Genomic DNA, 26,758 nt, shown 5'->3' on the forward strand with positions numbered 1-26,758 from the left:
TAAGCCACTTTCTTCCAAATATTCCACTTCAGGTCCAAAGATGCCCTGGATAGCCTTTGTTCGTTTATTTTGTCTAAATGTGATCAAAACCCCGTCTAATATGACTATTATATACATGCTGATCCAAATTCGAGGGCCACCATGGGAATCTCGGGAACTGCAAGAGATAGATAGGTAGTTTAAATTTGGCAAAGTTGCGTATTATTATGCTTAACATAACAGAAATTTTGCAAAATCGTTTTTATTTTTTACTGAAGTTATTTAAAAAGATATTTCGAAATAAATAACACATTATTATAGCCACTTTTTTTCTCTTTGCAAGATGCTAGTTTCAAATTTTAAATCCGACGTTTCGTCTCCGGTTGGTCATCATCAACTTTGTTTTTTCTGTTTTACCTAGAAAACTTTGTCTTAGATAGTGTACGTACGTAGCTTATTGCGTTTTTACGAATTAATAGCGCTATTTATGATTAAAAGATAGTGATGTTTATATTTTTGAAATCAGAAAAAAATTCTCCATCAAATGACACAAAAAGTAAAAATTACTTCCATAAGAAAAAACGATGATTGACTGGAGACGAAACGTCAAACTTAAAAGTAGCATCTTGTAGAGGGACAAAAGGGGTAAAAAATTAAAACATTTTGCAAAGTTTCGCCTTTTCCGGATATCTCCGAAAGTAGTCGGAATTTTTAAAGTTTCAAAACTGCATTTTGTTAATCATCAAAATATGCAACTTTGCCAAATTAAACTACCGACCCATCTCTTACAGTTCCCGAAATCCCCATGGTGGTTCTCGAATTTGAATCACCCTGTATATATCGTGGAAATATGCTAAAAAAATCGATTTTCATCTACCGAGTGTGTCGATAAGAGATAAATCGAGATTGTATATAAGACGGGGAGAGTTGAAATTCATAACTATTAATAATAAAACATTATCTCAATCTGTCTTTCTAAAATATTTCCATCATTGTTCCACTGCCAGTAACCATTAACTTCTTTATTTCAAATAGAGATCTCGCTTATTAGCATAGAGAGTTGGAATTTCTTGACTTGAGACTTGATCACGGGCCACTTTTCGTTTTCAAATTTAAGCGCGATTCTGATTCCAGTGGTCATTTTTAAACGTTGCCGGGTTGATTTTATTTCCGTGTTCTTGTAGTATGTAGCGTAGAATATTACCATTGCAATTTTTTTTATACACGTGTTATCGCCGATAAGAAAACAGTGTGCAGTTTACTTCGAAGCTGGCGTTATTCAAATTTGTTTTTGGAGATGGAGATTTTTAAGGAGGTAGAGCAGATCCATATTATTTTAATAGGAGAATATAACGAAAAACGGGCTCTTTGTTTCGCCGTTTGTCCGACAGTATTAGTGCACGACGCACGTTTTGGGCAGTCACCCTTGTTTGGATATGGAGACGCTGTTCTTCGTTATCCTAATCAAGTTTTGTAGAAGGAAGTTTAGGTATCTAATAAGAGATTGAATTTACTACGTAAGTGAGTTCATACAGTTTCAAGATTAAGTGCAATAGAAAAGAATTTTTTGTATAGCTGTCAGTGAGTGCTTATTCAGTTCTTTGTGCATCAGAATATCGCAGTTAACGATCAGTTATTGGATCATTAAAAACTGTAATTAAGATTTCTTTGATTGTCTTATCGATCGCTTGCATGCGTGGTCTGTGTAAATCTGACTCTTACTTTCTGATTATGTTTAATTTTCTTATTTGTTACTCAGTTGTAAACGTTGATTAACAAGACAAAACGCAAACGGGTAAACGTCATCTTTAAACGCTACACACTTGTAAAACTGACAGCTGACGTGTAAAAATTTTACAAGTTAGTAATCTAGTAATTTCATTGGCCAGAATTAATGCGAAGTCTCTGTTACATGGATAACATGATATTTTAGACATTTCTTCGAGATCAATTTAAGAACTAATTATTTACGTTTACAAATGAGTAACAAACAAAATATTGTACATTATACGCCAGGTAATAGTTTTTACTGGCTCTAGGAGATGACAGGCTCGCCAGTCAACTTCTCCTATCGCCAGTAAACTCACGTACCTGGCTAATAATGTAAAATACTATATGTCTTGCTGAATAAATTTGTCTTTTGTCAATCAAATAGCTGTGTGCAACCCAGATTAGTTTTAATTATTCGTATGCTAGCAGTTATCCAAAATTTGTTTGAGTTTTTAAAAGGCCGCGGTTTCCTAATTTAATAGAGTCAAGTGTTTTGTGAGATATTTTTTTCTGTGTAGAGGAGACTGGACAGGGCTTGCGAAATTTACAAGCAAGTTTATTTAATGCTGGGCAGGTGTTTTGTGGGTGGCTTAGTGACCATTTGCCAGCTCATTATTTCACAAGCATATACCTACTGCAGCAGAATATTCTACACCAACAGTAACCTTTCGAGGACCAACATTTTAGGCTCGATTCGCTGCCAATCATTTCCATTACAGTAGCATCACTAATATATATTGAATACTGTTAGTGACATAGGTTGCACAGAATGCAATTGATAAATTGAAGAAAGGCCAAAGGGCAAATGAATCAACCTTTACGGAACTCTTCCTTGTATGGCGATGCAGTAACAGTCAATATGGCAAAAAAATTAGGTGGTCTCAAAATGAATAGAATAAATCTAAAGAAGATACTCAAATGTCGACAAACTTACTGCACTTATGGCATATTTGTAAAAAATTGCCACCCGATTATCTGATCCTAGGTTTCTTTAAAAAGAATGGTCAGTTATGGTCCCCATCCGTTGTTTTGGAGACTGACAAGAAGAAAAATAAATGCTGAAACTTTTATTGTTGTATGCATTAAACTATAATAGCTTCCCATAACCCAATTAAATAGTATAAGTTTATATATATACACAAAAATTTAAAGTTTTGTACAATCAAATTATCAAAAGTCATTGCAAGAAAAAACAACCATCTTCAATAATTACAGTTTAATAATATACTACAAGTATTAAAAGTATAAAAAGATTGATATTTCCTACTTTTACAGACAACAATTAAAGAAAACTAAAGCAATAATAAGAATAATAATTATTTAGGCGAGCATAATAATAGTTACACATTTGGCAAAACAATTAAATGCGCTGAACAAAATATAAATAAAATTGCAAAATTATTATCAAAAAGCTCTATATCTATAAGGCCATTTTAAAATTGTAAATTTTTCTACATCAGAACTAAGGAATAATGACCAAGATCGGTTAGTTATTGGTTGGCCGACAAATAAAACTAACGAACGATGCAACAACCTAATTTCGATGATATAGTTAAGTAAGTACTATGTATATGTATGTATATATATTTACACATGACAAAGTAAAATAGTTTTCATCTCACATTGGGTACATTGTATTTAAATTGAAGCCCTAAAGGCAGCCAACATATTGTTTAATTCTGTACCGGCGACGCCGATCTAAAGAATTGATGTAAAACATTTTTAATACTGCCCGTTGAATTGGATTCAAATAAAAAAAAAACATAAAATAAAAAATACTAGCGCTTTTTACAGAGACAGTTATACTGGTGCGTCCTCGCCGTCCAAGGTGTCATCTTGCGTCGCCGAATCCTCGCCCGATCCGCTACCGCCCGGCTGTAACGATCCCCGCTTTGATGTTCCCAGTCGAGACGACGACAAGCCCATGCCACCAGTATTTCGCCTAGATAACAAAAAAAACGAATTAAATTCAATTTGAGGTTATGCGAGAGTGAAAGGCACATTAAGCTGCAGAAACAAAAGGAAATCACGCGCGCTTGGCGGACTCCGTTTGTTTTTTCCCCAAATCTCCTTGCATTCATTTCAATGATTTTTTCTTTGTACCAGGTGACCAAGAATGACTGGGCAGCCATATCTCACAAAATAATTAACAATGAGATCAGTATTATTTTTAATTTTATATGATTAACGCTAGAATTAAAACTGAAAAATAATAGTAATAATAATTATGTCTTTATTCATTAGACATATATTATTATAAAATGTTCTTTAAGATTTTAAAAATGTAAGTGCAAATTTAAGGGAAAAAATGCTCTTGTGGCGATTTTACCAGAATGCTTATCTTCGCTATTATTTTACAAAATACAGTCCCTGGTACTTTTATTTGCCCATTCGATAAACTATAATAATATGATAATGCAATAATTAACAAAATGGTGTAAATATGATGATGGAAATTGACGGTGATGGTTATGTGCTAACCAAGGTATGATGTTGATAATGTTGGGTCTTTACTCTTTGATTATTATTATAGCATCTTAAGTGCCAGTAGCTACTATAATCAAAGTGGACACAAATTATTATTTTTGCTGTTGTGTAAGGTCATACAAATTTGGGAACCAGCTTTTTAGGATGGAGTTGGTGAAATATTTTACACTGTTCGATTAAGGGTTGCTTTAAAAAAAAGTTTTACAAGCAGTAAATGACAACATAACCCAAAAACACTTCAAATAACTGAAAATAGTAAACACAAGAAATTTATGAAGCAGAAACAATTACAAATATGCTGAAAAATTTAAATTATATATCAACTCAGAAAAACTGAAAATTTAAAAAAAAACGAAAATTCAAAAACATTAAAAAAATAGAAAATTTGCAGAAAAATTCCAGTAGTGTATACAAAACTTTCGAGTTTTCCCCTTGAAGAAACAAAACCGTTTTTTATTTTTAAAACTAGATAGGGTCACCAGCGTTTTCTCATCAGACACTGTTTTTTATTGCTTAATCGTTGGGTAACTTCCAATTAATTGCCTGAACTGTTGTGAAAATGTTGTTTTGAACGTCATTACAATACTGGGAAAAGCGAAAAAAGCCAAAAGAAATTTGATTCGGCTCAAAGGACCAATAGCTTGTAGCGCTCGTTTTTAACAAATATCGCATAAATGGTAAAGCTTCACATTTTCGAACCATTACCATGTATACTGTACAAAAAAGTGTAGCGAATTTAATGTGTACTGATTACTGTTTATATTTGTCAATAACCCCCGCCCCCCACCCCACACAGGAGCGATAAAATCCTATTCTATTGCAATCCGCGCGCGACTTTTCGAGGCCCCTTAATCGCTGGAGTGTCTCCATAACTCTTAACGTTTATGTTGGATTTCTACATCGAGCGGTTGCGTCGAGAACGATTTGAGCAAATGCGCGAGGCGAGGAAGCCGAGGGCTACAATAATCGTATTGCTAAAGCGCAACAGTCAGCTTTTTTTACTTCTGTTGCAATTTTTCTGGTAGATCCCTCTCTATTAAACGTATGCGCCAAAAATCGTACTACGTAGACAACACGCTTTTGAGAGTGGAAGAGGGGAGACGATATGATATGCGAACCATTACCATGGCACCTATGGGAATCATGTGCAAAATTTGTGTGTGATATATATCATTACCATCAGAAATTGTTTTTACGTTAGAAACAATTGAAGGGGTCAATGCCAAAAATGCCTTAGTCGCAAATTATAGTTTTGAAAGTTTATTTTTTGCATTGAAAACAATCCTATCAAACGGAATGTAAACTGAGGCAGTTAGATGCATATTTGTGCAAATCTGAAACTACCGTCCAAAAGCTTATAAAAAACGCCATTAGATGGGAGCTCAATTTAGTAAAAAAAGTGACTTAGGAGAAACCAGCCATGAACAAATATATATCTGAACGAGGCGAGGCCGAGCGTATGTCTTATGAAAACAAAAATTAGTGAAAACAGATGCTTGACGGGGACTTGAGGTCCCTAAGTATCCTTTTTTTCTGGCTTAAATGTCAATATTGACTAAAAATCGCATTGACTCTTCCAAAAGAGGTGAATTCAGTTAAGAGAAAAGCACGAGTTTTAGAATAAAGTACAGTAAGAGACTTAACCTTAAAACGCGCAGACACAATAAGGCGTATCCGTGTGAGGTCGAATGATTTTCTTCTGTTAAAATTTCACCACCTTGATGTAGTACGTAGAGGCCTGGCGACCATTTACCGTCTCGCGCCATCCGTGAATGTTAAAAAAAATTTTCGATTCCCCAGGCGCTCCCCAAAGGAGTACCCTGATGCCCTTCAGATTAAAAAACTTATCATTCGAAACCTCGAAAACGGGGCGAGATACGACATGGGGGGAGGGTACGGTGTATGTATAGGGCACGTGCAAAGCATCGTGCTACTCTGTGTCTCGTTTGGTACCACCGCTGTCCTGAAACGCCATCTCCTATTTTTCTCAAATGAAAATTTGTTTAATCCTCGAAGGAGTACAGCTTCACCTCGCACATCGTCCGTGTAGCCCGCTGACAGGACTCATCGCGCAAGTTTTATCCTATCCCCTCTCTATCGCCCGCTACGAATTTTGAAAATTGCCACAAAAGGCCACGTGCCCATCCCCTGATTGAGGAGGCGGCCGCGCCCAATCGATTTCGTGAAGTGGGGCAAAGAACACTAAAGACCTCCAATAGAATACAACAGAAAATGAGGATATGAACGCGCATGCGCCCTGCGCAAAAAAAAGTTGCAAACTATTGGATTCAACAGGATGGTGCACCCACGCACAATGCCCTAATCGTGCGAGAATACCTATATTTTCCAGGAAATTTGTCCGATAGGTATTGTTGCAGGAATAGGGCGCTGTGCGCGGGTGCACCATCCTGTTGAAACCAACAATTTCCAACTTTGGTTTTTTGCCATTCATCATAATAAAAAATGAGAATTTTTTGGTGTTCTTTAAAGCATGATAACTCTTTCATTGCACATCTTTGACAATCGTTGTATCTTGTATGGTATAGGATCCCCATGATCCAGCCAGCCTAGGGCGACTAGCGAATAATTTGTTTATCACACAAATATAGGTTTTGTGCTAAAAAGTGGAAATAAATTGAAAAAGCTGGGAGGGGGGGGGGATGTTGTATTGTAGTTGAAAAGGGTTGTAGGAGTTGGATTGATTGAAATAATACAAAACTAAAAACCGCCAATAACAATACACAAAGGTAAGTAGCCTATAGTCCGTCTCACTTTGACTTTACTGTACAGAGAACATAAGGCGATGCAATCCTTATAGCCCGGTCAAAATTGATGTAAAAATACTGATCAAATAACAAAAACCCCGACAAGAGCTGAATTTTGGTAGAGACCTTGGATACACTAGTAGAAATAAAGTCCCAAAAGTCCCCATAGATACCATGTGTGCTAAAAAAGTTATTCAAGGTCAAAATTTTCCGTTTTTTGGAATTTTCTCGACAACTGTAAGTGTTATCAAACATATAGCTTAGACAAGAATTGTAGATCATAAACTGACAAAAATAGTTCTTATACCTGTGGGACCGCGTGATTTCTGTAAAATACTACAACCGCTCTCTGTTTCACAGGTATAATACATTTACATTGAATACAAATATCGCAGACCACACTCTCTCTGGCAGGGTGTTTACAGTTATTAGTCGTGGAATGAAAACTTTGATTAATGCAAGTATCCAAAGAGCTTCTTTGTGGCGATGAAGCGGATGAAGGTCTTTCATTCAGCAAAAAAAAAGAAGTCTAAGAAGAAATCAGAACAAATCAGATTAAAATATTAACAGAAATCAAAACTGCAGTTTCAGTTACCTATATATCAATTTCAAATCAATAATCATCATGCTGTACATACAGTATTTAAAAGTAAAAATCCGCCATCACAGATCGTGGAGTAGGCCTACCGGGGAAACCACGTTAAAAACGCGCCAAGTATACTACCTTACCGGCGGAATTGTGTAGAATGTAACTCTTTCAAAAGGCAATATCTTAGGAATGGTGACACTTGAAGAAAAAAGTACAAGGATCAATTTATAATCTACAATTTTTGTCTGAGCTACATGTTTAATAAAACCTAGCATTTTCGAGAAAAATCCAAAAAACCGTGACATTTGATCTTCAATAACTTCTTTAGCATGGGATCTACAGGAATTTTGGTACTTTATTTCTACTGGTGTACCCAAGGTCTCTACCAAAATTCAGCTCTGTCGGAGTTTTTGTTATTTGAAATGTCTATTTTGACCGGACTATTATGAGTTTTTGGTGCAGCTACAAACACGCGAATTCATATTCTGATGACATTTGGCATCGTTGTTGATCATAAGAACCTGTACTGTAAAGTCAAGGTGGGACGGACTATAGCATGCTTGCAGTTGGCGCCATTTTTTTCTTAGCAGTAAAATTTGAACTGCAAATATTTCTAGCTAATTAATGTAGTTCGTTCAGATTTAGACTACACAGACCAAGTGTGTTCGACTGTACTCATCTGCTACATGCCAAAGTGACTCCGGGCCTGTGTTAGATGATTGCTTTGTTTATATATCGTAAACTACACAAACAATATTACTTTCAATGGGTGCAATGGTTTTAACCTAAGAAGCATTTTTACCCCGCTTACACCATGAGATTTAAACTGGCGTCGATTACAAATTGGTCCTTCAAACCGAATCATAATTTCCCCTAGTTCTTTCACCCTCACACTAATCATAAGGATTATTTCAAATTCCACACCATGAAACTTGATTTTAATGTGTATTACATACTGGGAAGGAGATGAATGATGATTTACTTGTGAAACTGATTCTCTGATAACGGATAAAGCAGCAGAAAAGTAAACTACAAAATAAAGGGGGGGGGGGGGGACATACTACTGTTCTACATTTGACAATTTTTAAAACAGACCACACACAAATTGTTAACACATTCTGCAAAGCAAATTAGCAAAACAATGCTAATTTAACTTAAAAGCGATAATCGATTAGTAGCGAAAATAAAGACTGTATATGTCGCGAGAACAATGTCTACTGAAATAATAGCTCCCTGGCTGTTAAACATTTTGGGAAAAGCAAAAAAAAGAAGCAAATAATTCCAAAAAAAAAAATAAAAATACAAACGCCTAATGTGCACAGTGCGCACAACCAATTCCACATACCAAATTAGAGATTAAATAAACTGCGTAGTGGAACTTCCACCATATCATGACTTATGACTGAAAATCAATACCAAAATATTACTTGCCCGTTACCGCCCAAGATGAAAAGTTTGTTACCTTAATTTGCTCTTAAGATTGCTAATTTCCCTAGTCATGGACTCGTGCGACTCGAGCATGTCCTCGCATTCTCGTTGAGCCTTGCGTTTTTGAGCTTTTTCTTTGCTAATCTCCTCCTCGGCCTCGTCCAGTTGACGTTTCAGCGCCTTGACGCGCGCGTTCACCTTCTCCACTTGCTCCTTGTACTGGTCAGCGTGCCGACGTTCGTCCTCCAACTGCATCACCAACTCCTTGAGCTTCTTGTCCAACTTGCGATTGTGTTTCTGTTGAGCGTACCGTTCTTTCGCTTCAGCCTAAAACACGCAAATTATAGAGATGCGCGCGCGAAGATTTACAAAGTTACCTCTAATTGTTCCTCTAGATTATTAATTTTGGCCTCTAAAGATGCGATCGTCGCCTTCGTTTTTGTGCGCTGCGACGTCTCGAGTTCGGCAATTTTCGCTTTCAGTTCCTTATTTTGACGTTCGAGCAGTAGGCGAGTCGACTCGTGCTTCTGAGCGGCGGAACGTTCGTTCGCCAAATCCGTCGTTAACTGTTCGACTGTTAATTGCGCCTTGCGCGCCTTGTCCGCGAAAATTTCGTTATTACTTTGTTCCTCTTCCAATTCCTCTTCTAAAGTGGCTATTCTGGCTTCTAGTCTACGTTTTTCATCCACCAGTAGGTTTCCTGAGAAATGTTTATATTTAAAACAAATGCATCAATAAAAACAAACGAAATTTTTAGTAACCCCGGTGCGATGATTTTATCGCTTATAAACAAAAAAGCACGTCTGCGCATGTACAAACACAATTTTTAGTGTATCCAACAAGTTTCATTTCCAAGTAAACACATAAAACAGATGATATGCGCAGATGTTAATACAGAGGATTTTTTCCCATAAAGTAAAAATCATTCTCTATATCTTTGTGCGCGACCCTGTATATTTAAATTTATCACAGATATGTAGGTTTTTAACAGCCCTACAACTTTTATATAAGACATTGTTTGATAACCTCTGTATATTTTGAAATAAACGACCGTTCTGGTAATTTTTCCTAACCCTGTATATACGGGAAACGCACACAGATTTTGTTTTTAATCTTGCAGAAGCAAAACGCATGCTACGCCACTGGAAATCTTTTACCGGGAACGTGCATTCAAATTACTCGCCGCATGCTTTACTTTCTTCAAGCGAGAAAAGGACGGTGGCGAAGTTTTTAGTTGAGGCAGCAGAACGTAAATGACATTCTGTGACTATGTTTGATTCGTAAATATAAGTAAATGTATCCTTTATTTTTTCCTTTGTTTCCTGTAATTAGCGTAGGATGCGGGGTAATTGTTTTGTATTACTTGTTTACCAATTTATTAAGGTGTTTGCTTTATAAATTTGAATTTGCAAGACCTTTTAAAACATTGCGCAACGTTCTTAAAATAAGTTGAGGAAGTGGCTCTACTTAGGGGTAGTTTTTATTTGCTGTAGGTAGCGCGTACATAGTTTTCTCATGTACGTAGAAATTTCATTGAGAATGTCACTTCAATTACATTTATAGAACTTGCGAGTTAAAACCAGGTGTCTAATTCTTGACAGAATAGCTTCCTAGCTGAAACCAAAAATTGCCAACATATGTACGCACTTACAGACGGGAAAAATTTATTCTTTAAGCGCAACACGATTTTTGCGCATGCATTTTGTTTGCTTTTATTAGAGGGACCTACCATCCAATTTTCGTTAAAATTGCTCCATAAATAAGAAAGTTGGATGTTGCACATGCGCAACTCGATTTTTTGCGCATGCATTTTGTTTTCTTTTATTAGGAGGACCTATCATCCAAATTTCGTTTTAATTGTTCCATAAATAAGAAAATTGCATTTCTGCGCATGCGCAACACGATTTTTGCGCATGAATTTTGTTTGCTTTTATTAAAGGGACTTACCATAGAAATTTCGTTTAAATTGCTTCAGAAACAAGATCGTTGCGTTTTGCACATATGCAACACAATTTTTTGACTTTGACAATTTTTTTCTCCGTTTTTTGATAATATAACCCGGCCCAATTTTTTGTAGGTTGTACACAGGAAAATAAGGTCTTCCAAATAATAGAATAAAAATTTTAGGTTGCTATTTGAAAAAAAAAGTTCGATGCCGTTACGGCGCTCCAAAATTTTTTTTCAAAAATCCGGCCCGTTATTTTTCTGTTCGGTATGCCTAAAACATATATACAAAATTTCAACAAAATCCGTCGAGCCGTTTTCTCAGAAAATTGCCAACAAACGTACGTACGTACGTACATAGACGGAAAAAAATTTTATTCTTTAAAAGTTGCTTAAAATGGTCTAAAACGTCGACATTTGATGAAATTTTGAAATGTTCAAAAAACGGCTATCGCAATAGCTACCTAGCACATGCTAGGAAGCTAAAAATTCCTAGTTTAATTAATTCATATCCTGAGCTGACATCAGGGTAAGATTGATCAGATTTATCATGTGTTTAGAGAAGGTTGAAGATTAATACAGGGTGTCCATACAAGTTAGAGCATATTGTAGTTGTCGTACCTAGTATTTTATATTTTAACAACTTTAAAATCCAGTTACGATGATTGTTATCGGCTTGTATGATGGGCCCCCCGTGTTTCTTTTATGTGGTGGCGTAAAATATTTATTGAATTTGTTCTTGTATTGCCATAATCTTTTATTAATTAGAAATTGATAATGTTGAAAAATAGCATAATTGGTTTTCAAGCCAAAATAAAAGCTCAGACCTCCTTGGTCACTAAAGCCAATTCAGAATTGACAGGGTATCCCAATAATAATCATTCCCTCTGATTCGGTAGGACGCGATTTAGTGAGTTTCATGAATGGTTTTTCTCAGACCTGGCCCCTCTGTAAGTGAAGTAAGAGTGAATGTTATGTGTCCACTCCTTTTATGCTTGAATATAAAATTTGCTAATATTCTATGGTCATGCGGGACTCCTTCGGATTTTTATGACTATAAGAGACAATGGTACTTTTGACACAATTTTATTTTTCATAAATGCCAAACATGATTATTTTTCATGACTCCTGAATATTTGAATACTGTTATGTGATGGGTCTCGAAACCCTACTCTGTATGCTTACAAAATGAGAGAGATTATGTCCTAGATAAAATGGTAAGCGCCTGAGCTCTACCCATATTCTTTGTACCGTAAGCCCTTGGTGTGAATGTTGGGCTCGGTTACGTAACAGACGTAATCAAGACATTCTTTTCTGTGAAAGACAGTGGCACAATATTTTAAATATCTGTGTAGAATCATGATTTGAGAGAGATAACATTTTCCGATGTTGTCATACAGGTTGAAAACTAATATTACAATAAGTGAGTACAATGTACACAAAATATCAATAGCTCTTTTTTTCTTCCTTGTAATCAATGAAGGCCCTAGAGCTATTCTCGTGTGATTAAGAGAGGGCAACCCTGATCTGAATTTGTTGCATTAACTTTTTTAATTAAATTTCACTCTCCCCATTTCTTGCAATCCTGGAGCAACTCGTTCCACCAAACAACGTCGGTCCTATTACTAAACAGGTTTGTTACTTGCGATGGGTTTCACTTAGTTTTGGAGGGAGTTTTGATTTTGGTTTTGAAGAAAAAATTCGACATAAAAAAATTAAACACATTACGAATTATAGACCTATATTCTGTTTGCGCATGCGCGAGACGAAATCATGTCCTAATACATTTCGATTGTACCTGATGACCCAATAAGACTGTTCCTCGGCCATATCTCGAAAACCGTTCGTTGTATGGCTTAGGGGTAAAAAAAATATTGGGTAAATCGGTCATGAAGAATCGCTGGAAAATATTTTCAAGTTCTAAAAATGACCACCAGAAGGCGTAACTGCCATCTTAAATTTTAAAACTGCATTTTGTTTAAATTTCGCATAATAAACTAAACATTATTTTTTCACATTTTTAAAGAGAACTAGTTTATCTATCATTTTCGTAAAAACAAAAACTCAGTCATTTCAAAAACAAAGATGGTGTGGGGCGTTCAATTGTTTTTTCAATAACCTGCTTAACTTCTTAACCGTTTGACCGATTGTAACAAATTTGGTATCATTGAAAAGAGCATTCTTTGGGCAATAAGAATCAAAATATAGTTAATTTAGTTAAATCCTTCTCCGCCAGGGGGCTAGTTTTGACACTATGACCCAAAATCCTAAAAAAATCAAATGGAATAATATGACTTTTTCTTTATGAAAAAGTAGCCAAATAACATCCAAAGAGGCCAGTGAAAACCGTTTTTCAAAATCTCGTTCCTAACCTCAAATATTGGGAAAATTTGAAATTAATTAATTAATTAATAAAAATGCTTAAATTATATCTTAAATTTACTTTTTACGTATTTCCGGTATTTGTCGATGGCGCGAAAGAAAATCACCCTACACTTTTAGGTAGGCCTTGGAAAATTAAACAAATGAAACACAATGGATTATGAAATAATAACAGCGGTAATTTGTTAATTATTCTGATGTGTTTACATTCAGAAAGTGCAGTTTTTTGAATTTGTAATCTTTTCTAAAATGCCGATTTCAATCCAAGAAGCATTTAATGACAGCTGAGAAAAAAATTAAAGGATGCAAATTTTGGGACTTCTGGATACATAGTTCATAAACTCAAAACTTCATACCCTAAACTTCTTTGGGAAGAATGTTTGCTTTGGCTTGGTCCTTGCTGTACATTTTGTTTTAACATGTTTTATTTTTTCACCCTGTATATGCATTCCGTTTCTGAAATCCATTGTAAAGGGCGGTCCAAATTCGTGGCTCACCAATGGGACCTCCCCAATGGTGAGAGGTACAGTGTAGGTTAAATAGGGACATATAATGAATTCACAAACTCCCGACATGTCAAACTGACGTTCAGTTGGTCAAATAAAAAGTTACTGGCTTTATGTTGGTGACAATTTCACTCAAGGTTTAACAACCTGGACACTTGATTTGAAATTATTTAATCATTTATTGTCACTTTTTATTAGGAAATCACATAACCTATCTTTCAATTTTGGACATCAATTACAGTCAAATTAAATAGTCATCTGCGTCTTTAAGGTACACTCAAAAATTTACGTTTGACATTATAAATTTCACGGGAGTTTTGTGAATTGTTTATAGGCCCCTTCCTGTGTGCAACAAAACGGATTTGAAATTTTCGAGAAATCTATGAAAATAATTGAGATATCACCGAAAAACTGAAAATGACAAATTTCGTTCTCATTTTCCCTAGCTTAAACGGTCGAAAATGGACGGTTCCAGTTACTGTCAACCAATCGACTTCACACAACCGGATATTTTGTTTTGTGAATCTACAATAATCTAATCCTCAGAATTGTTAATAACTTCAAATGTCGAAAATGTATGTGAGCTTTACTTCAGTTACAGCTTTGCAGCCTAAAAAAATATTTGGAGCCAAAAACGGGAGGGTGATTGTTTGCAAAATCGCGGGGAAGTGAATCCATGGCTTGTAACAGATGGTCACTTTGCCGTTTCCGAAACATAGGAAAATTTACACATACACCGCTTCATAGCGAACGTAAACCAAAGTATGTCTGGCGATAATCAGCGATAACAAGAAGCGTATTGGGGAAACTTTGCACGCATCAAGAAGATAACGTTACCAGGGTGGTGCAAGAAAATCAACTGTTTCCTTATTTTTAAAAGAAGCGTCATGTTCCCAGGAGAGATAAGATCAATGTTACCAGATTTTAAATTTGTATTATTTATATCAAGTAGTGGTCGGTTATTTTTAGGAATTTGCGTAAGGAATTTTAATGTCCCTAAAGTACTCGACCCATAACAATTACTTGTATGAAAGAGATTTGTATTGTCTTTATTGATAAGAATCGACTCCAGACAAAGGATTTTTGGTTATTTTGTTTCATTGATTGAAAATTGCATTTAATTTCAGTGGTACCACTCCATTGGTTGGATTAAAATTTAGTTTAGCATATGGAGGTGTGCATATTACTAGATTAAAGATGAATTTTAGATACGAATCAAATTTAGCACGGGCACGTGATCACCAATAGGCGTTGCATTGTTTATGTTTCTTTACATCAAGGAAGATGTAAAGAAAAATGGAAATTGATCACTTTTGTTTTTGTTATATGCATATTGAAACCAAAGCATTAGATTTCGAATTTCTGTGGTATATCGCAATTACCCCCTCAATAACATTGAAAATATATTCACATTTTTACCAATTTCACGTAAAGAAAGCAAAAATTATCGCAAATTGATCCTTCATTTACACGCAGTGCAATTTTTTTGATATATCAATACCCCCAAAACCCAAAGTAAACTTGTTAAGGAAAGTATAACTGTACGGCGATGTATAGAAGTTAACTACCAACCTTTGTTAGCGTTATTATTTATTTCCTCTTGTAACTCGTCCCGTTCGGCTTCCACCACACGTCTGGCACGTTCCGAACTGCTGAGATCCTCACTCATTTGCAAAAGATCCGCTTCTAAACTTTTAACTTTCCTCTCGGCGTCCTTACAACCGGCTGATAACTCATCGCGCGCCGCCCTCGCCTCTTCTGCGTCTCTCGTAGCCTCCTTGCACTGTTGCTGGGACTTTTTCAACTGCTTCAGCGCATCCTCTTTGACTTTACACTGCAGTTCAACCTGCGCTTCGATCTCCTTAAGATCGCCTATCGGAACCAAATTCGTTAATCAAAACGTGCTGTGGCAATATTAACCTACCTTCTAATTTTTTGCGCGCAGCAACCGCCGCCGTTCGTTGTTTACGTTCTTCGTCCAGCTCCGCCTCTAAGTCCCTAAGTTGTTTAACGATACCCCTACGTTTCTCCTCGGATTGTTCTTCTTTGGCCTGCAGATCTCGTTCAAATTGCGTCCGCAACGCTTGCATGTTAACCTCTAACCGCAATTTCGCGTCCTCGGTCAACTGTAATTCGTCTTCCAGTTCCTCGTTTTGCGCCCTCAATTCTGCCAATTGACTTTCTAACGACCGCTTCGCCTTCTCCAGCTCGTGCACGTTCTTATCGGCAGTTCCTTGATTGTTAACTAGTTCGTCGAGCTCGGCCTGAAGCTGCCGCCTGAGACGCTCCAACTCCTCAACCTTCTCGCTGGATTCGTCCAACTCGCGACTCAACGAAAGCACCTTGGTCTCCTTCTCCCTCGCCTCCCGTTCGGCTGCGTCACGTTCCGCTGCCATCTGCTCGCTGACGGCCTTCTCCTCGGCCAACACCTTATCGAAGTTCTTCTGCTTCTTTTCCAGTTCGGAGACCTTCTGTCGTTGCGTTTCGAGATCGATGTTCGCGTCTTCTAGTTCGGCGGACATTTTCTTTTTGCTCTTTTCGAGTTTGTCGTTCGCCACCGTCAGTTCGTCGATCTGTCTCTGAAGGGCTTCGATATCCTTGCTCATCTTCTTTTTGGCCTCCTCGAGAAGCGCGGTCTGCTCGGATTCTTCCTCCATTTTCTTCTTCATTTCTAGCAGCTGGACATTAAATGTTGCTACCTGAAATGTTGTTTTATTAGAACTTGACGAGCAGCTAGAATTGGTGTTGTTGTAGACACACGTCTTCCTGGATGGAGTTACTGAATTTCGCCTGTGGCAGGAGGAATTTTGGGACAGCATGTAAATTAATACCTCTAGAAGAGTAAGAAGTGAACTCTGGTGTAGTGCTATAGAATGCATTAGAAACATGTGTCAGCCTACAGAAAATAATATGCTAAAATGGATATCCAGACTCTAAAGGTAACAAAATGACAGATGACAGTACAAAAAAAGGAAGAAAAGAGAAATGTAGAAAAAAGACACAGTTCAGGGATCAGCAAGGTCTTTCCTCCAACCTGGTTTGCTGGCAAAACTGTGACACCTAGTTTAAGAAGTTGGAGGTGAGAACAGCCACTCTCTGAAATAGATGATGAAAAGGTTAACTCCCACAAATATGGAAGGATCCAAAAGGTTGTGTACGACATTGCAGAAGATGGACCAGTCAAATCAAACAGAGTTCTCTTATCAAAAACAGATCTAGGATGCCATCTCTAAGAACAAGAATACTTACCCCAAGCGTATTGAAGTGAACACAGATAGATATCACCAATTGAGTACATACCTGTTTTTCCAAGTTCTTCTTCGCTTCCTCCTCCTCTTCTAACTGCTCGTGTAATTGTTCTCTTTCCGCCTCCAGTTGTCTCAATTTCGAACTGAGCGATAGCTTATGCTTCGTCTCTTCTTCCAAAAGGGCCTGAGTTTCGTTAAATTGTGATTCAATGGTAGCTTGACTTTTTATAGCGGCTGAAGCTCTGTTTTAATAAAGAAACATAAAAATGTAAGGTGTCCGTAGTTCAACACTGTTTTCAATTGTTTTTAATTAAATTTTAATATTGTTTCTAGTAACTTAAGGATAAGAAAATTTACAGTTGCATATTCTTTCAAAGCTACGTTCAGGTTTATTAGCAGGGGATTGTGTAACAATTGAGTTAATAGTAGTTTTTCCCTATTTCAATCGCGCTAAATCCGAATCTGTCTGTTAAAAATAAAAAAACAACTGTGACGTATTGAAGATGGCATTTCATTTCGCAACTTTTGACATACTTTGAGATGCACAAATATTACGGAATAGGAAAAAGATACGAAGAATCGCATACGATTTTCGGTAAAGGAATTCGGTCATATTCGGAAACCAGACTTTTGATCCGGCTCATATTCAATAGCACTGATCCTTGAACTCATAGAAATCGATCGGCGAAGGTTTGACATCGCTGTCCCCTTTCGTTCTTGAGTTACACGAGGAACAGACAGACGAACAAAACCTACACATAAGGGAATTTTTTTTCTTTAAAAAAAATGGATGGTGCAGCACTCATTTCGTCGTAAGTTTAACTTTAAACTTTACAACATTCTCTTTCAAATGTATCATACAGAAACATTAAATATAACATATAGTTCAGGAAATACAGCTAACTGAAATTATATCCATCATTCTGAATCACCCTGTACTTTTACATATTGATTTCTCTATTGTGACTGCTGTCATTTTTAAGTCACTTCATATATTTTGGTTTTCTTGTTTGATTTTATTTACACACTAATGATAGTATGTTGAATTGAGTACATTTCGTATTTTGTAAAGAAACCGTTAACCATTGTTTCTGGAGGGGACAAAACCATGCTCTAGGTGGAACCGAACCCTATCTGGCCAAGCCCTGACTATGGGGCTGATTGTTTTGTATACTTTTTAACATTATTGGTTAAATTCTGTATAGGTTTTCTGAATGTTTTTGAATTTTTGAAATTGTTCCGAATTTTTGAGTTTTAAAACCCTCTAAAAAATATTTGTTTTTCTAAATTTACGCCCAATTTTATATGAAGTGACCTTTTCTTAGGATTAATTTTGATTTTCCTTTTCAGAGTTTCTTGTAGTTCTATAAATAACCAGGTTATGACCAAAAAACCGAAAAATGACATTTTCAATCGCTGCCGTTCATTTGTTTTCACAGATGTCAAAACATAATTTTAACAATTTGTTAGTAATTTACAGACATAAGCAACAGAAGAAGAAAAGAGACAAACGAAATAAAAATGGATATGGGCAACGTGAAAATGAAATTCATGGAAAAATAATCCTGAATTTGCATGTACAGGGTGACCCAATAAGACTGTTCCTCAGCCATATCTCGAGAACCATTTGTCATATTACTTAGAGGTAAAAAAAATTATTGGGTAAATCGGTCATGAAGAAATGCTGGAAAATATTTTCAAGTTCTAAACATGACCAACAGAGGGCGTAACTGCCATCTTAAATTTTAAAATTGCATTTTCTTTAAATTTCGCATAATAAACTAAAAAAAATTTTTCACATTTTTAAAGAGAACCAGTTTATCTGTCATATTCGTAAAAACAAAAACTCAGTTATTTCAAAAACAAAGATGGTGTAGGGCCTTCAATTGTTTTTGCAATAACCTGCTTTAACTTCTTAACCGTTTGACCGATTTTAACAAATTTGATTGAAAAGAGCATTCCTTGGGCAATGAAAATCAACCAATCAACCAATATAGTTAATTTAGTTGAATCCTTCTCCGCCAGGGGGCTAGTTTTGACACTATGATCCAAAATCCTAAGAAAATCAAATGGAATGATATGAAAAAGTAGCCAAATAAATATCCAAAGAGGCCAGTGAAAACCGTTTTTCAAAATCTCATTCCTAACTTCAAATATTGGGAAAATGAGATTAATTAATTAATTAATTTATAAAAATGCTTAAATTGTATCTTAAATTTACTTTTGACGTATTTCCGGTATTTGTCGATGGCGCGAAAGAAAAGCACCCTACACTTTTAGGTACGCCTTGGAAAATTAAACAAATGAAACACGATGCATAATAAAATAATAAGCCGTAATTTGTAAATTATTCTGCTGTGTTTACGCATTCAGAGAGTGCATTTTTTTAAATTTGTAATATTTTCTAAAATGCCGATTTCTAACCAAGAAGCATTTAATATATGCTGGCGGCGATGGTTCATGGTCGATTCGGATAACGCAAATAGAAAATGCGGGCAGCGATAGTCGCATTTTGAAAATACTCAAAATATATCGCCAGCATATTAAATGCTTCTTGGTTAAATCGGCATTTTAGAAAAGATTACAAATTCAAAAAACTGCACTTTCTGAATGCGTAAACACAGCAGCATAATTTACAAATTACGGCTGTTATTATTTTATAATGCATCGTGTTTCATTTGTTTAATTTTTCAAGGCCTACCTAAAAGTGTAGGGTCTTTTTCCAAAAAATCTTTCGCGCCATCGACAAACACCAGAAATACGTCAAATAAGATACACTTTAAGTATGTTGATTAATTAATTAGTTAATCTCATTTTCCCAATATTTGAGGTTAGGAACAACATTTTGAAAAACGGTTTTCACTGGCCTCTTTGGATGTTATTTGGCTACTTTTTCATAAAGAAAAAGTCAGATCATTCCATTTGATTTTTTTAGGATTTTGGATCATAGTGTCAAAACTAGCCCCTGGCGGAGAAGGATTCAACTAAATTAACTATATTGTGTTGATTTTTGTTGCTCAAGGAATGCTCTTTTTAACCATAAACCAAATTTGTTAAAATCGGTCAACCGGTTAAAAAGTTAAAGCAGGTTATTGCAAAAACAATTGAACGCCCCACACCATCTTTGTTTTTGAAATAACTGAGTTTTTGTTTTTACGAAAATGATAGATAAACTGGTTCTCTTTAAAAATGTGAAACAAGAATGTTTAGTTTATTATGCGAAATTGAAATAAAATTCAATTTTAAAATTTAAGATGGCTGTTACGCCCTCTAGTGGTCATTTTTAGAACTTGAAAATATTTTCCAGCGATTCTTCATAACCGATTTACCCAATAATTTTTTTTACCCCTAAGTCATACGACGAACGGTTCCCGAGATATGGCCGAGGAACAGTCTTATTGGGTCACTCGGTACAAACATGCAAAGTATTTTTTGAATGTTTAAAAACTGCCAATTTATATATTTTTGCGTAGAAACCAGTGACGTAGTAAAAAAAATTTTTGAACCACAGTTACTGAGATTTCACCCAATGTTGGTATGTTTTAAACGCAACATTCTGTACATATTATCTTAACGTCGATTGTTTTTTTTTCCTAATTACAATGATGTATCACAACCTATATTTTTTTAAATTGTAGCCATGCAAATCTTATTTTTCTTAAATAGTAGGCCATGGATTCATGGAGATTTTGTTTTGTTTATTGTATCCATGGTAATTAATGCAGCTGATAACAATGAATAACCAAATGGCTGACTGAAACATGTCATTTCAACATTTTGAAATATGATAAAATATAATATACAATTATACAGGGTGTTACATATAAGTATGAAAAAAAATGGATGTTAAAAGGGGATCAAAACAAGCATTTTTTCTAAATAAACCGAGGGTCCAACGTGTTTCATTTAGGAGCCACCCCCAAAAAGTGGTGAAATTTCTTTAATTTTTTTCTCAGCAACCGTAAGAGTTAGAAAGACTGGTGACACGTCTTTGAATAAGCCGAGTCCTTTGGCCGTCTTTTCATACAATCTGTTGACCTTGGAAACAAGCTAAATTGAAATAAAACCATTCCATTGGCTAATCAGAAAAAAAGGGTCAATGTAAGTAAAAAGCTGCCATATTAGACGCCATTTTCCCGGATTGCGCGAGGTCCATTTTGGTGAAACTACAATTAACTCAACTCGATACGAGATGCTTTTAGCTTGAGTTTCGAGATTTGATTTTAAAGAAACGAAAGTGTGTTATTATTATTATTACTAAACGGTAAATGCGGCTACTTACTTTAATTCTGCTTCCTCCAACTGTTGCGCCACTGAATCCGATTCCTGGGACAGTTTTTGAATTTTTTCCATCAGCTCAGTACGTACACGCTCGGCCTCGGTTAACTTCGATTGGACTTCGGCCAACTGACTTTCAGCCTGTTTTCGACGACGGTCGCCTAAGGAATCGAGAGTAATTTCAACTAAAAAAACTAGAACTTTAGTACCTTCCTGCCGGCTAGCGCCGACGTTTCTAAGCTCGGAGGCGAGATCGGCATTTTCCGCCTCCAAACTTTGTTTAGACTTTTCCAAGACGGTTTTCGTCTTTTTCAAGTTCTCGAGTTGCTCCGTAATTGAGGCCAACTCCTGGGAATGTTTATGGCGCATGTCGGCGATGCTCACTTCGTGCACTTGGGTTTCCTCTTCCAACGTTTTTTTCAAAGTGGCCAATTCCTGTTCGCGTTTTGATCTCAGCTCCTGAAAAACACTCACGGGTAATTTAACGGCTATGCCTAACTACGGCCTCACCTGTTGAGCAGCCGTGGTATCCAAAGAGTCCAAAAGCTCATTTTTAAGCGCCTCAAGTTCCTCGTTTAAGTCGCGCTTCAATTTTTCCGCCTTACTCCTTGCGGTTTTTTCGGCTTCCAAATCTTCCTGCAGTTCGGCAAGTTGGCTCTCTAATTCCCGCAGAGCCTTCTGCGATTGAGCCTTATGCGCACCCTCCTCGTCGACGCGCACCATCGCCTGCGCCAGTTCTTCCTCGCGCTTGCCCAAGTGCAGCTGAAGCTCCTCCAATTGGGTTCGTTTCTCAATCAGCTGTTCCTTTAGATCCGTTAGTTCGGATTCCATCTTTCGTTTCGATCTGTCCGACTCCTGTCTCTGCTGGTGGTCTTTTAACAGCCGCTCCTCCAACTCTGCAATGGACGCTTCATGTTTGGCCTTCAATTTCGCCAGGTGCTTGGCCTTCTCCTCTTCTTCTGCTAAGGTTTGGCTTAGATCACTGTTTCTCTCCTCGATGAGTTTCCTTTCCTTTAGTAGCTTTTGGTTGGTGTCCTCGGTGAGAGCTACATCCTCTTCCAATTTCTTAAGTCGCCCATCGTACTGTACTTTCTCCAGTTGTAGTTTTTGTCTGGCCGCCTCCTCTTCCTCGAGTTGCTCCTCCAAATCTTGAATGGTGAGTTGCAATTTTTTCTTGTCGTTCGATAGACTTGTGGCACGTTCTTCTTCCTCCTCAATTCTCGCCTCCAAATCGTGCAGGATCTCTTCCAGTTCCTGCTTCCGGGCGGCAAGCCGCGCTCGCATCTCTTCCGCCTCCGCGCACAATTCCACCTCGGCCTGTAACTGTTCCGCCAACACGGTTTTTTCTTCCATCGCCTGCTGGAATTTCTTCTCATACTCTTGGGCGCTCTTCAATTGGACCTCAAAGTTTTCCTTCACTTGTTTCAGCTCATCTTCCTTTTGCATCAACTTCTCTTCCTGTTTGGTCACCTCTAGCAAAGGTTTCACCTTCGTGTACAGCCTCCACCATTGCCAGTTGCGCAGTTTAAGGTACGCCGAACAATTTCGCTGAATAATGCGGATCGCGTTGAGTTGCTGCACCCTCTTTTGGTAGTTACGCCTCGAAAGAAAACCGCGACAGAACGCTTGGAAGTTGACGATCAGATCCGTGATCTTGTAATCGCGTTCCTCTTCCAGGTGTGCCAAAACTCCAGCCCTAAACGGCGACATTTGTTATTAATTCTACCAATTTCGTAAATATTCATGCCGTAACTCATGAAAATATGTTTTTGTGCCAATTGTAAAGAAACTCAATTTTATAAAGGGCGCCGTATTTCAATTTGAAGTAAATCTGATTTTGTTTGAAAATTATTTGTTGCCTAATTTTGTTTAAATAGTCGCGTAGTATTTTGATTTTATTTTATTGTTCATTTAGAAAGATTAGGGACATTTGAAAGATTTGCGTGTAACGATTTGTAAAAGTTTATCTCATGTTATCTCCGGTCATTGCGATAAGAGTAAGAGTAAAGACTAAAGAAGTGAAGCTTACGAAGTTAGTCGAGGTGTTGAGATTATGGAACAGTTTTCGTTTATGTGAAGCCCCTCTTTAAGGTCTTCAAGTACCAGTTAAAAGGAATTTTTCCACCATCAAAGAGCCAATTTTACATCTGTAATTACAACGCACCCAGTGTTGTCTAAATTGAGATTCAAGTGAAATTAAAGCAGTGAAGTTCCGAAAGTATCATTGTTTGGTGTCTGTGCCAGTTAAAGGGGTCTAGGACACTTCGGCAAATGCTCATAATGCTGACACGATTCTTTGATGGTTCATATCGTTTACTAGAGACACTACGCCGACAATGCCCACTTCGCCGACCATGCCCACATCGCTGACAAGTGTACAAGGGACACTAAGCCAAAAGTGACCACACCACCGGCTATTCAAAAAATGCCCGTCCAGTTTAATTAAGAATTTTTGTATGAGTCGGCGTTGTGGTCACTTAGTGTCCCTTGTACACTTTATCGGCGATGTGGGTATTGTGTCAGCGTAGTGTCCCTAGTCGGTGATATAAATAAAAGTTATTATTATTATTATAGATCATCAAAAATCCTTATTGATTTTGTCTAATAAATTTGTTTCATCTGTAAATGCTCGATTATGTTTAGAATAAAAAAATTGTGAACCTCAAGCCTTCAATCCCTACATTCTGAATTTTTGATCTAAATTATCAATGACGCCAGGCATTTTTGGTTCTGTATATTTTATTATGAATTTTGGAATCTGCGTTTTCAGATTTTGAATACAATTTCTCCTTACAAAAGCCGCGTTTCCTCGTATGAAAAACCAAGTTTTAATTTTCCCTTACAAATTACCAAGACAATTTTAAAGAAACATTTGAAAAAAAATTTGGGTTTGAAGAAAGAGAAATTTTTCATGGAAATTCTAGACAAATTATAAGACATGTCTGACAAAATTAGTGGGAATGTTGGGAAAATCCAAAAAAAAATTCTGGAGACCTAGAAAAAATTTTGGAAAATAAAAAGCTAGTTCTAGTGATACGTATTTTGTAGTACATAAATAATACAGAAAATGTCAGAAAGGGACCATATTTACAAGAAAAAAAAATTATGCCATATAATGGAGACACTGTCTAAATGGCGTAGTTCACACCAAAAATAATGACGGGACACCCTGTATATGAGAATATTTCAATTTATAAGTGTAAATCTGATAGACTATTTACAAAATAAGCACAGAATTGGTTTATTGTATTTCAATTTGTGTTCCAGTGTTGTTTTCCTTTTTGGAATTGTTTATAATTAATAATTCTTGTTTAAATTTTATCGCTCTTGTAAATTGTATATATGGATTTGCGTATTTAATTGTAAAATTAAATTGCCAGTTAAAATGTAGAGACATCGAGTCGTTTGCGATAAGGAGTCTCATCGCACGAAATTTAATTAACGCACGTGTTCTTATCGTTGTTAGAAGATTCATGTGATTTAACAAGATGTGCGCGTTATTTAGGCGTAAGTGGGGAGGCGTTGCTTCGCAACTGCCGTTATCAAGTCTAATTGTGATTGGCAGTGTTTTTCAAAATCCAGGCCCGTAGCCAGAATGAAGTAGCAGGGGTGGCTGGTAGGCTTAAGAATTTTTTGATAAAGACTACCCCTGTAATTTTGGTAAATGAACCATCAACTGTAACTTCCAGTGGGGGCAAGACCGCGTTCTGGCCACCTCCTGGCTACGGGCCTGTCAAAATCCTGAAGGAGATTATTTTGAAGCGGTGCTCTCTTAAATACTAGAATTAACGTAAAAACGATCATTTGTGTAATAAATTCTTTGGAATTTTCGGAAGTTGATCGAGGCCACCGAGTCTCTCAAATTGAGAAGTTATAAGTCAGTATGAGGATTTTTCTTTATAACAGATGTCGGATGTCTTCGAGGAGAGATAAAATTCTAAGTTTCAATTTTGATTTCACTTGCTGGACAGGTGTTTTGCTGGCAAGTGTTGTGGTGATCGCACGCCATTGTACACGAAAGTTCTTAATGCGCCATAGCCAAAATACTTCAAATGTCTGACATTTTTCAATTTTTTATATTTCAATCTAGTTATCCATAAAAATGATAAAATGACGTTTATTCAGTAGTACATTTCCTCCTAAATTTACGATATAATACCAGAAAATATCTTCGAGGGAGTGACTGGCGTTCAGGATATCTGTGACGGAGATATCGCATTTTTCAGGGTGCGTACAGGGACTATTAGATAACTAGATTGAAATCAAAAATTCTTGGTTATTTAAAGTATTGTGGCTATGGTGCATGAGAAACTTTTGTAGAGAATTTAATAAGCTATCATATGATGTAATAATATACAGTGTTTCATGTAAGGAAGTCACATTTTTGGTATTATATGAAAAATGTAAATGTTTTGCTTGTTTAATTACAGATTTGGATTCAGTATACAATACAAATCTTTGGTAATTTAATCGTCTGTGAACTTTACAAATAAGAAAGTAATTTTGAAAATGCTGATTTTTCTTTTGTGAGCTGTTCTGTGATCTTATATTTCAATGCTACTTACTTAATTTATATACAGGGTGTCCCATTTATCATGAGACAGTCGAATATTGTGCACACTATTCTTCATATGGAAGGGCCCGTTTCATGATGCTATTCACATTTTCAAATAACTGCCCCTTAAGGGTAAAGTATAGAGAAAACTAGGTCCAGTTCCTCAGTCCCGCCCATTGCTTCCATTGTTGAAAGGAAAATTGGATTCGATTGTGGTTTGTTTGTGCTGCAATTATTTTCGTTTGTGCTCCTCGCTTTCCCGGAGAAACGGTGGGCGGGACCAAGGAAATGGGACCCCGCCCAATCTTACTATTGTCAAAAAAACTACTGAAATCGTTTGTGCTATTTGCTTTCCCAGAGAAACGGTGGGCGGGGCCAAGGGAATGCGACCCCTCCCAATCTTACTATTGTCAAAAAAACTACTGAATTGTTTGTGCTCGTCTGTGTTGCAATTATTTTCGTTTGTGCTATTTGCTTTCCCAGAGAAACGGCAGGAGGGGCCAAGAAAATGCGACCCCCCCCTCAATGTTACTATTGTCAAAAAAACTACTGGAATCGTTTGTACTGCAATTGCTTTTGTTTGTGCTAGTCTCCGTCTCAGACAAATGGTGGGCGGAGTCAAGGAAATCTGATCCCGCCCGATCTTACTATTTTCAGAAAAACTATTGGAATCCTTTGTATTTTTTTTGCTGTGGTTCTTTTCGTTTATGCAACTTTCTCCCCCAAGGGAGGTGGTGCATTTTTCTCAATTATAAATTAAAAGGCGGACTATTAGTAGAATAGGGGCCACCCGAGCCAAACAGTCACATGACATGCCAGATTTGCGT

General features: G+C 36.7%; 2 protein-coding genes across 4 annotated transcripts in view; both read right to left on the minus strand.

Moving 5' to 3' along the window:
- LOC116179410 (probable leucine-rich repeat receptor-like protein kinase At2g33170) overlaps positions 1-26,758 on the minus strand; it is a 320,289-nt gene that overhangs the window by 189,647 nt on the left and 103,884 nt on the right. The gene's annotated exons all lie outside the window — the stretch shown is intronic.
- Positions 3,318-26,758, minus strand: part of LOC116178462 (myosin heavy chain, non-muscle) — a 65,027-nt gene continuing 41,586 nt past the window's right edge. For 2 of the 3 annotated variants that reach the window (XM_031497955.1, XM_031497954.1), the window contains 9 exons: positions 21,887-23,072; positions 21,586-21,835; positions 21,381-21,537; positions 17,151-17,340; positions 15,775-16,549; positions 15,423-15,722; positions 9,396-9,718; positions 9,053-9,345; positions 3,318-3,691 (listed from right to left, as the gene is read on the minus strand). In XM_031497955.1, the coding sequence (XP_031353815.1) occupies positions 3,550-3,691; positions 9,053-9,345; positions 9,396-9,718; positions 15,423-15,722; positions 15,775-16,549; positions 17,151-17,340; positions 21,381-21,537; positions 21,586-21,835; positions 21,887-23,072 (3,616 nt within the window). In that variant the 3' untranslated portion in view covers positions 3,318-3,549. Of the gene's footprint in view, positions 3,692-8,935; positions 8,993-9,052; positions 9,346-9,395; positions 9,719-15,422; positions 15,723-15,774; positions 16,550-17,150; positions 17,341-21,380; positions 21,538-21,585; positions 21,836-21,886; positions 23,073-26,758 lie in introns of all 3 variants that reach the window. The other variant, XM_031497956.1, reaches the window with a different exon arrangement.

This window comes from Photinus pyralis, unplaced genomic scaffold, assembly GCF_008802855.1.
Source record: "Photinus pyralis isolate 1611_PpyrPB1 unplaced genomic scaffold, Ppyr1.3 Ppyr1.4_LG8, whole genome shotgun sequence".
NCBI classification, from domain to species: domain Eukaryota; kingdom Metazoa; phylum Arthropoda; class Insecta; order Coleoptera; family Lampyridae; genus Photinus; species Photinus pyralis.